Here is a 9,985-nt window from a genome sequence, read left to right as displayed (position 1 = left end):
CCCCCGGAAAAAAAAGTTTTTTTTTTTTTTTTTTTTTTTTTTTTTCGGTATGCGGGCCTCTCACTGTTGTGGTCTCTCCCATTGCGGAGTACAGGCTCCAGACGTGCAGGCTCAGGGGCCATGGCTCACGGGCCCAGCCGCTCCGCGGCATGTGGGATCTTCCCGGACCGGGGCAAGACCCCGTGTCCCCTGCATCGGCAGGCGGACTCTCAACCACTGCGCCACCAGGGAAGCCCCTGTTAGACTCTTCTTAATGCTGCAGGGCATGCGGTAGAGCGATCTGGAGCTTTTCTTGACTTGTTGGTTATGATCTCAGCTGCATGACTGCTCCACCTTTTTCATTACTTCAGCTGATGACTCATCTCTTAATTTTTCTCCCAACATCAACAAAATGAAATAGCAGATTAAAGAAACAAATGAAAGAAAAAAAAATATTTGTGATCTAACACAGCCTTAGCCTTGCTGTGAATACTCAGGTGCTAATTTAAACTTTCCTCCAAGGACGAACAGAGATCAAGTTTATAGTTGACATGTTCTGTGTTCAAGGCAACCCAGAAAATTACATACCTAAAGCTACTGAAAGGATATTTAAAAAGCTGACCAGAGCAGGATGAGAATTGCCACTTCAAAAGAACAGTGATGAAACTCACCTTCAGAAAGTGTTCCAAACTTTGGTAAAAGCTGTTCTGTGAAACTATCCTTCTTTACAAGTCTACATTTTTGCTCAGTGTACCAGAGAGATTGTTCTGTTTTTACTAAACCAAGCTCTATTCAACAGTGCTCTGTACCAGAGAGACTACGATCTATGAAAAAACAAAGTCCAAAGTCATTATGCAGTTAAAGGGGAGAGCATAAAAGTCCTTTGGCCATCAAAAATGTGAACAGAAACAGCTAGTAAGGATGTGCTTTCCCAGGGTATTTTTCTCCATTGATCATGTAAGGATTCATCAACCATTTCATCATAGGGGAAAAGCTGATGAATCTAGATTTATGAGTGAACATTCGTGCTGGGAACAGATAAAATCAGCAATCCAGGAGACTCAGCAGGAGGGAGTGGGGACTTGAAGGAAGACTCAAAGAAAAATCTCTCAAGTGAATCAGGGCACTACTTAGTGTAAATCCAGGGTTGGCTTTTATCCTTCACCCTGGCGCTTCCTGCTAAACTTTTGGAAATTAGCCAGTGTTGTAATTAACCCTACCCCCGCCTCTCAGCTTTTTTTAGGTAAGAAAGAGAGTAAAATCCCCATCTTTTTTCAATGGTGAGGTTACTGCAAATAACTTAAAGCCCTTCTTTCCTCTAAGACTGAGCATTTTGGGAAGTATGCATGGTGGCTGGGTGCTCATGGGCAACAGTTAGGGTTCAGATTCCTCTCTTTCTCCCTCTAAGTGAAGGCTGCAGACCAGGCACCCAGGGTGGCTCCTACTAAATGAGAGGGGTGGTGGTGGCACTGCCACACGTGGGCCCATCACCTCTGCCTTCATGGTCCTCCCAGAGACTTCATTTCTTCCACTTGTAGATTCCTAGGAGTCCACCAAAATTCTGTCTCTAAATCAAGCCCTATCCTCTGTGATTAGTAATTTCTACAACATGGAAATACTATTTTACTGTTAAAGTACATAAATTTCTTTTTTTTACACTGAATTATAGTTGATTTACAATGTTGTGTTAATTTCTACTGTACAACAAAGTGATTCAGTTATACATACATATATATATATATATATATATATATATATTCTCTTTTATATTCTTTTCCATTATGGTTTATCACAGGATATCGAATATAGTTCCCTGTGCTATACAGTAGGACCTTGTTTATCCATTCTGTATGTACTAGTTTGCATCTGCTAACCCCAAACTCCCAATCCGACCCTCCCCCACCTCCCCTGCCCTTGGCAACCACAATTCTGCTCTCTGTGTCTGTAGTCTGTTTCTGTTTTGTAGATAAGTTCATTTGTGTTATATTTTAGATTCCACATATAAGTGGTATCACATGGCATTTGTCTTTCTCTTTCTGACTTACTTCACTTAGTATGAGAATCTCTAGGTCCATCCATGTTGCTGCAAATGGCATTATTTCATTCTTTTTTATGGCTGAGTAATATTCCACCGTATATAAAATACATAAATTTCTTTAGTTGACTCTCCAAAATGAATAAAAATGTGCTCCTTTTGTCAGAAAATTCCATTATTTTGCATTACCAATATATTCTTCACTTTAAAAATGTTTCCCCCCCCCCACAAAAAAAAGTTTCCCACATCTGCCCATTTCAACATTGACTGGCACACTCCTGCCTTTCCTTCAGGTCTTTGTCGAAACTTTGCTTCCTCCTTGATCCTCTGGTTAGGTTAGTCCCCTCTGTCATATAACCTCACTCATGACACTGTTCATTTCTCACACTCATTGCTCTTGTAACAGTGGTGCTTTCTTTTTTTCTTTTTCTCTTTTGGCTGCGTTGCATCTTCACTGCTGCGTGTGGGCTTTCTCTAGTTGCAGCAAGCGGGGGCTACTCTTTGTTGCAATGTGTGGACTTCTTATTGCGGTGGCTTCTCTTGTTGCAGAGCTCGGGCTCTAGGCACATGGGCTTCAGTAGTTGCAGCACGAGGGCTCAGTAGTTGCGGCATTTGGGCCCTAGAGTGCAGGCTCAGTAGTTGTGGCACACGGGCTTAGCTGTTCTGCAGCATGTGGGATCTTCCTGGACCAGTGACCAACCCGTGTCCCCTGCATTGATAGGCGGATTCTTAACCACTGCACCACCAGGGAAGTCCCAACAGTGGTGCTTTCTTTCCCCCACTGGACTGCAAGCTACTTGGGCTACAGGGCAGTGCCTGTGTCATTTGCCATTGCACCCTCCACAAATAGCATGGTGTCTGGCATCTATTGGGCTGTCAATCTAAATAGCTAAATGAACTTCAGTCTCCCTTTAATTAATGATTATCTTTAGCACTTCTGCATATTATAACCAAGAATTGCTATACCCACAAACTTTACGGGAATATAGAACTGTGCTGTGATAGTAATACCTGTTATTGTATAACATTGTGCAGGTTACAGACCTCTATTTTATTCATTATTTTATTCCATTCTTACAATTGCATTGTGAGGTAAGTAGGGTGGGCATTGCTGTCTTTTTTTTTTAAACTTTTTATTTCATATTGGAGTATAGCTGATTAACAATGTTGTGTTAGTTTCAGTTGTACAACAAAGTGATTCAGTTATACACATACGTGTATCTATTCTTTTTCAAATTCTTTCCCCAATTAGGTTGTTACATAATATTGAGCAGAGTTCCCTGTGTTGTACAGTAGGTCCTTGTTGGTTATCCATTCACACCAGTTAGAATGGCCATCATCAAAAAATCCACAAACAATAAATGCTGGAGAGGGTGTGGAGAGAAGGAAACCCTCTTGCACTGTTGGTGGGAACGTAAATTGGTTCAGCCACTATGGAGAACAGTATGGAGGTTCCTTAAGAAACTAAAAACAGTGGCGTGAAGAAACCGAACCTCAGGCAATTTTCCTCCACAGTAAGTGGTGAACAAAGACTCACTTCCAGGGCCTGTGCTGTTCCATGTCACCAGACTACCTAATGGTTAGAAAGGCCTTCTACCACTGTTTACTTCCAGAAACTTGATTTTACCTTTTAATCCAATTAATTTACAGTTGGGTCATTTTCTCTTTCTTCCCAATCAGTTCCACCAAGCCCCTGGCACAAAGTTCAAACCAGGGGCCTGCAGATAGTCTGAAACTCCACTCTGCTCAGTGTGGATTTTCCACCCTGCCCCCAAACATATGCTACCAACGTCAGTGTCATTTCCTGACCCTACACCAATGTGTGGCACCATGCCTCCACATAAAGGGCCCTCAACACAGCCTTTGTTGGGAGTTCATACCAGTTTTCTATCACAAAGTGAACGGGGAGACCATCTACCATCAGAAGGCCCTGTAGAAATAGCAGCAAAAAGGGACGTCTGTGACTGAATGCCCATCAGAAGGCTCTTGGTGACTGAATTTCCACTGATCGGTATACATGTTGCCTTTGCAATCCTGTTACTTGTCTGTGTCATGTTACTATGCGTGGACATAGGTGTTACTGAAATACAATGTCTCATGGTTACTTTTTGGTTTCATTTCAATGAACGAGGCTGGGGAGCTCCTGAAGACTGTCATGGTTTGTGCGTATTTAAGTTATTATCGCAACCTCCTTAAGAAATCGCTTTGATAGTCGATTGCTGCTTTACCTGAGCTTGGCTTGGTTAGGACTGACAGATGACTCCAACCTCCTCTTTTGCCTCTACTGAAGGTTCTCCAGGTGCCCTCCTCACTCCCCATGATGATTTTTTACAACCTGTAGCTTCTGTGTCCTTTAAATATAGTAGGATCCCGTGGCAACACAGGATTCACATACAGAGTTCGTCTCTTTCCTGTTGCTTTGTATCCCTGTTATGCAGCATGTGTGCAATATGTCTTGTTTGCAAAGTAGCTTCTATTGCCTTTTTAAATTAAGGGACTTGGATTGGTCTATAATTTGCTAGCAATTATAGTATAAATTAAACTGGATAAAATAGTTTTTAATAACCATTAACATGTTGATTACATTTAATGTATCACACATATTTATACATTAGAACTCAGAGAGTTAAATGAAACCTGTTCCCTATCAGTTTTTCATTTTATTATTCACTACTGAAGAATAATCAAAGAAAATTATTTGGCTCCTGAAGTGATTGGATGTGAAAAGCCAAGTGTGAAGGAAACCAACTTACACTCTACTTCTGTACTACCTTTGAAAGACCATTATTACTTCTCATGGGCAGTAGAGAAATGAATCGGTGGCTCTATCGATGCAATGGGGCAGTCACTTTAGTCCTAATCTTCCCTCTCTTCCATTCTGGGGAAGTACAAATTCACCAAATAATGTGTATTTTTTAGCGGATATCAAAGGAATACTTCTTTGATAATGAACCTCGTGTTTTTCTTGCTTTCACAGTAATAAACGACTGGTGGCCTTAGTGCCCATGCCCAGTGACCCTCCATTTAATACCCGAAGAGCCTACACCAGTGAGGATGAAGCCTGGAAGTCGTATTTGGAGAACCCCCTGACGGCGGCCACCAAGGCGATGATGAGTATCAACGGTGATGAGGACAGTGCTGCCGCCCTTGGCCTGCTGTATGACTACTACAAGGTAGGACCTGAAGCCCCGCCTCCCTCCACTTTCTGCCTCCAGGGCCTGCCCTCTCTAGTGGGCAGAGGGGCCAGATTCTTCATCCCAGGCCAGAGAATGAATGGCATTGCCACACTCGCTCTGGAATTCAGCCTCTTCCTGTTCTCATTGCGTCTCTGCTTTCCCATCTATAAAGCACGACTTTACCACCCACCCCACCACGAGGGAGTTTCCATTTTAGGATAATTATTTCTGTGCCCTCTGTTTACAAGCATACATATTATCTACATTTAATTTCTACTTCATATCATATTGCAAATCCTTCTTTGCTGCCATTTTTACTTTATGATTTTTGGTGAATAAAGAATATTACATTGTGTGGCTGTACCATAATTTAGTCATGCTCAGTTTGGGGCATTTAGGTTGCTTTTATCTTTTCTTATTTTATTTTTTAATTAAGTAATGAGAACCTTTAAAAAAATTTTTTTTTAATTTAATTTTTTGACTGTGCCACACAGCTTGCAGGATCTTAGTTCCCCAAGCAGGGATTGAACCCGGGCCCGTGGCAGTGAAAGCGCTGAGTCCTAACCACTGGACCACCAGGGAGCTCCCTAGGTTGCTTTTAGATTTTCCATTTAATAAGAAACATCAGGGTTTCTAGATTTTTCAGTTTTGTAAGGAATGCGCCAGTGAATACTTTAGTGGTAGGCTTTTGCAGCAATTCCAAAATCGAACTGTCTCCATTTGTTTCAATGAGTACTCAATATTTATTTTGAAAAACCCTTAAAACAAAGTGAATGTAATTCGCTTGCATTACAAAAATACCTGCCATAGTTACTTTCAAAATAGTATTTCAGGAAATCAAACAACAAACAATGGTCTGCCTCAACTATAAAGGACTATATCTGGTATGACCTGCTCCCTTAGAACCAATGAAGTGTAAAAAATCAACAGGTATTTACTGAATGAGGATATTTATTGCCTGACTTGATTGTAAACACTGTGACCTTATGCTGGTATTGGCACAAAGGTGAGAATGGCCGTGTTTATTTTGCTGGTTGGGCACAGTGAACTCTTTATTTTGGAATAAGAACTAAATCCCCCTCTTCCCCTCTCCCTCCATCATGAGGAAATCACCCAAGAGGAATCATTTTTCTTTTGGTAAGCACCAGTCTCAGCTTCCTGTTTCCTCCCTGCTTCCCAGTTCCTGATTCCTCCCAGTGGTCTCACTTCTGCAAGTTGTGTTGTCCCCTGGGTCTCTCCTAAACCAGGGTTTTTGTGCTTTACAACGATCTCCCACCACCATTGACTCTGGCACTGCCCCCGGGCCTATTTCTTTCACCAAAGTTCTCTAAAATTACTCATTCCTTTTCCAGCTTCTTCCCATTTTCTCTCTTAGAACACTCAGGAGGGCTCCCTGCATGGGGAAAAGAATGAAAGCCAAGCCAAGTTGTGCTTATTTAAGATGAAACACGAGGTATGAGTAACTGATAGGTTGGCCTATCCAGGCTACTTTAAATGAGGATATTATTAACTCAAATAAATGCATTTTTTATGGTTGGAAAGTGCTGGAGAAATATGGGAAAGGCATTCCATTGGTACCCTTGCCAGTCTAGGCTGATTTTTTTCCCCTTTACCAACGGAGCTGGAGTTGGCTGATTTCGACAGCTCTCTTGTGAAGCTGTACAACTCCCAACACGTCTCCTGACATAGCAAGAAGGGGCTTTAACTTTGGGAATCGGGGTCCAGATGAAAGGATATTTTAGGGTCTAACCTCCATTTCATGTAAGCAGGGCAGTTTCCTACAATGAATGGGAATCGCCTGAAAAAAAATGAGCCTAAAAACAAAGATGGTTTCTTGGCAGGCTTTCCTTTCTTCCTTTCTTTGCTTGTGGTTGTTTTATATATGTTAATCCTTTTTGACTAAAGAGCTTATTTGAAACACACAAGGATGAATTCCAAACGTTTTGGAGTCAAAATTTTCAGAATGTATTGAGGATGGTATAGAAACACAGAACTTATCATGTTACAGGCTATTTCTTGAGGGTTCAGCTTTATTGGACTTTTGTGTTAGTATGTAATGTTCAGAAATGGTCTCATCCCTAGAAAAGAATCACAAAGCAATTTTCCTTTATTATAAAAAATAGTTAAAACTTGACACCTTTTTAAAAAATATCTTTATTGGAGTATAATTGCTTTACAGTGTTGTGTTAGTTTCTGCTGTACAACAAAGTGAATCAGCTGTATGTATACTTATATCCCCATATCTCCTCCCTCTTGAGCCTCCCTCCCACCCTGCCTATCCCACCCCTCAAGATGATCACAAAGCACCGAGCTGATCTCCCTGTGCTATGCAGCAGCTTCCCGCTAGCCATCCATTATACATTTGGTGGCGTATATATGTCAATGCTACTCTCTCACTTCGTCCCCTCTTCTTCCCCTGCTGTGAAAAGTTGATACCTTTATCAATCTTTAAAATCTAGTAACATATTAAAGTGACCCTGATTTAATCACTTGGGTCATTACAACATTTTTTGGTAACTTTTATAACTATGTTAAACAAATACGTTAGTTAATGCTTTTATAAGACTTTGAAGAAATACATTAAGATACACTTTGAAAAAATATATTTTTCTTATTTTTTAAAAGTAGATTTTACTACTGTGAAATGGATATAATTTCAGGTATCTGTATTAGATGGCAATTCTTTTGTATTAATGAAAAAGAGAAACACACCTTGAAACAAAAATCATTAGTAATTTAGGAAAGCAACGTATTTTATTTCCCACAGGTTCAGAGGATAAAGTATTAGTAAATATGGTACCTGGATTACCTCTCCTCTTGCACATTTTTAATATTTAGAGGAAAGTTGAAATACTGCTTTCTGCAAATATTTTGTAATGCAGAGTAGAGAGTTTACATAAAACTCAATTTGAGGATGTGGAGAAAAAGGAACCCTTTATACTGTTGACGGGAATGTAAGTTGGTGCATCCGCTATGGAAGACAGTATGGCGGTTTCTCAAAAAACTAAAAATAGAACCACCATATGACCCAGAGGTTCCACTCCTGGATATATATCTGAAAAAACTGAAAACACTAATTTGAAAAGATACATCCACCCCAGTGTTCATAGCAGCACTATTTACAATAGCCAAGATATGGAAGCAACCCAAGTGTCCATCAGCTGACAAATGGATAAAGATGAGGTATATAAATACAATAGAGTACTACTCAGCCATAAAAAAAAATGAAATTTTGTCACCTGCAACATCATGGATGGACTTGGAGGGTATTATGCTAAGTGAAATGTCAGAGAAAGACAAACACTGTATGATATCACTTATATGTGGAATCTAAAAAATGGAAACAAACTAGTCAATATAACAAAACAGAAACAGACTTAAATATGTAGAGAACAAACTAGTGGTTACCAGTGGAGAGAGGGGAGAGGGGGAGGGGCAAGATAGGGGTAGGGGATTAGAGGTACAAGCTACTACGTATAAAATAAATAAGTTACAAGGATATATTGTACAATGCAGGGAATATAGCCAATATTTTATAATAACTATAAATGGAATATAACCTTTAAAAATTGAGAATCTCGATGTTGGACACCTGAAATCTTTTTTTTTCTTTCTTTTCTTTTTTTTGCGGTACGCGGGCCTCTCACCGTTGCGGCCTCTCCTGTTGCGGAGCACAGGCTCCGGATGCGCAGGCCCAGCAGCCATGGCTCACAGGCCTAGCCGCCCCGCGGCATGTGGGATCCTCCCGGACCGGGGCACGAACCCGCGTCCCCTGCATCGGCAGGCGGACTCTCAACCGTTGCGCCACCAGGGAAGCCTGGACACCTGAAATTTATATAACATCGTACATCAACCATACCTCAATTTATTTATTTATTCATTTATTTATTTTTGGCTGCGTTGGGCCTTCGTTGATGAGCGAAGGCTTTCTCTAGTTGCGGCGAGGGGGAGCTACTCTTCCTTGCGGTGTGCGGGCTTCTCACTGCTGTGGCTTCTCTTGTGGAGCACGGGCTCTAGGCGCACGGACTTCAGTAGTTGTGGCATGTGGGCTCAGCAGTTGTGGTTCACAGGCTCTAGAGCACAGGCTCAGTAGTTGTGGTGCATGGGCTTAGTTGTTCTGAGGCATGCGGTATCTTCCTGGACCAGGGCTTGAACTCATGTCCCCTGCGTTGGCAAATGGCTTCCTAACCACTGCGCCACCAGGGAAGTCCTGGTTTTTATGTATTTTAATGATTTAAATTCACATTATCTAGATGAATGAGTGAATAAGTGATTTAATAAATACTCATAAGCTGTTGAAATATTCATAAGCTGTTAAAATCAGCTTTTTATTTTTGGCTTATACATATACATTATAGAAAATGCAGGGAAGCTTAAAGAAGAAAGTGAAATTTCCTGTAATTTTTCTATCATATTATTTGGCATCATTTTCTCCATCACTGAAGGATTTTGAACATAAGCCTGGTAGATGGAGAGATGATTTATACATATTACAGCAACAGCGGCAGCAGCAGGGAGGTGGGTTATGAGCAGAGAATCCAGTGAACAGTTCGTTGCAATAGTCCAGATAAAAAATGATAAAGCCCTAAAGTAAGACATGATGGTAGCTGTTCCTGGGTCAGCATTTGTGAGGTTCTCCCTGAATCAGCCACTCCGTTTAGTTAGCCATACTGCATAAAGACAAAGCAGTATGTTCAAGAAATCACTGAGTATTTGTTTGAATAAAAGCTGGCAACTGGGGCTTCCCTGGTGGCACGGTGGTTGAGAGTCCGCCTGCCGATGCAGGGGACACGGG

At 41.2% G+C, this 9,985-nt stretch overlaps 1 protein-coding gene across 1 annotated transcript in view; it reads left to right on the top strand.

Moving 5' to 3' along the window:
• The first annotated feature begins 805 nt into the window (after positions 1 to 805).
• The window catches only part of GRHL2 (grainyhead like transcription factor 2), a 119,678-nt gene continuing 110,498 nt past the window's right edge, over positions 806 to 9,985 (top strand). The window contains exons 1-2 of the mRNA XM_007465739.1: positions 806 to 825; positions 4,992 to 5,187. Of these exons, the coding sequence (XP_007465801.1) occupies positions 806 to 825; positions 4,992 to 5,187 (216 nt within the window). The remainder of the gene's footprint in view (positions 826 to 4,991; positions 5,188 to 9,985) is intronic.

The sequence above is a fragment of the Lipotes vexillifer genome, unplaced genomic scaffold (genome assembly GCF_000442215.2).
Source record: "Lipotes vexillifer unplaced genomic scaffold, Lipotes_vexillifer_v1.1 scaffold10, whole genome shotgun sequence".
NCBI classification, from domain to species: domain Eukaryota; kingdom Metazoa; phylum Chordata; class Mammalia; order Artiodactyla; family Lipotidae; genus Lipotes; species Lipotes vexillifer.
Note: the sequence above shows the minus strand (reverse complement) of the source record. Positions and strands in the feature narration are given on the sequence as shown.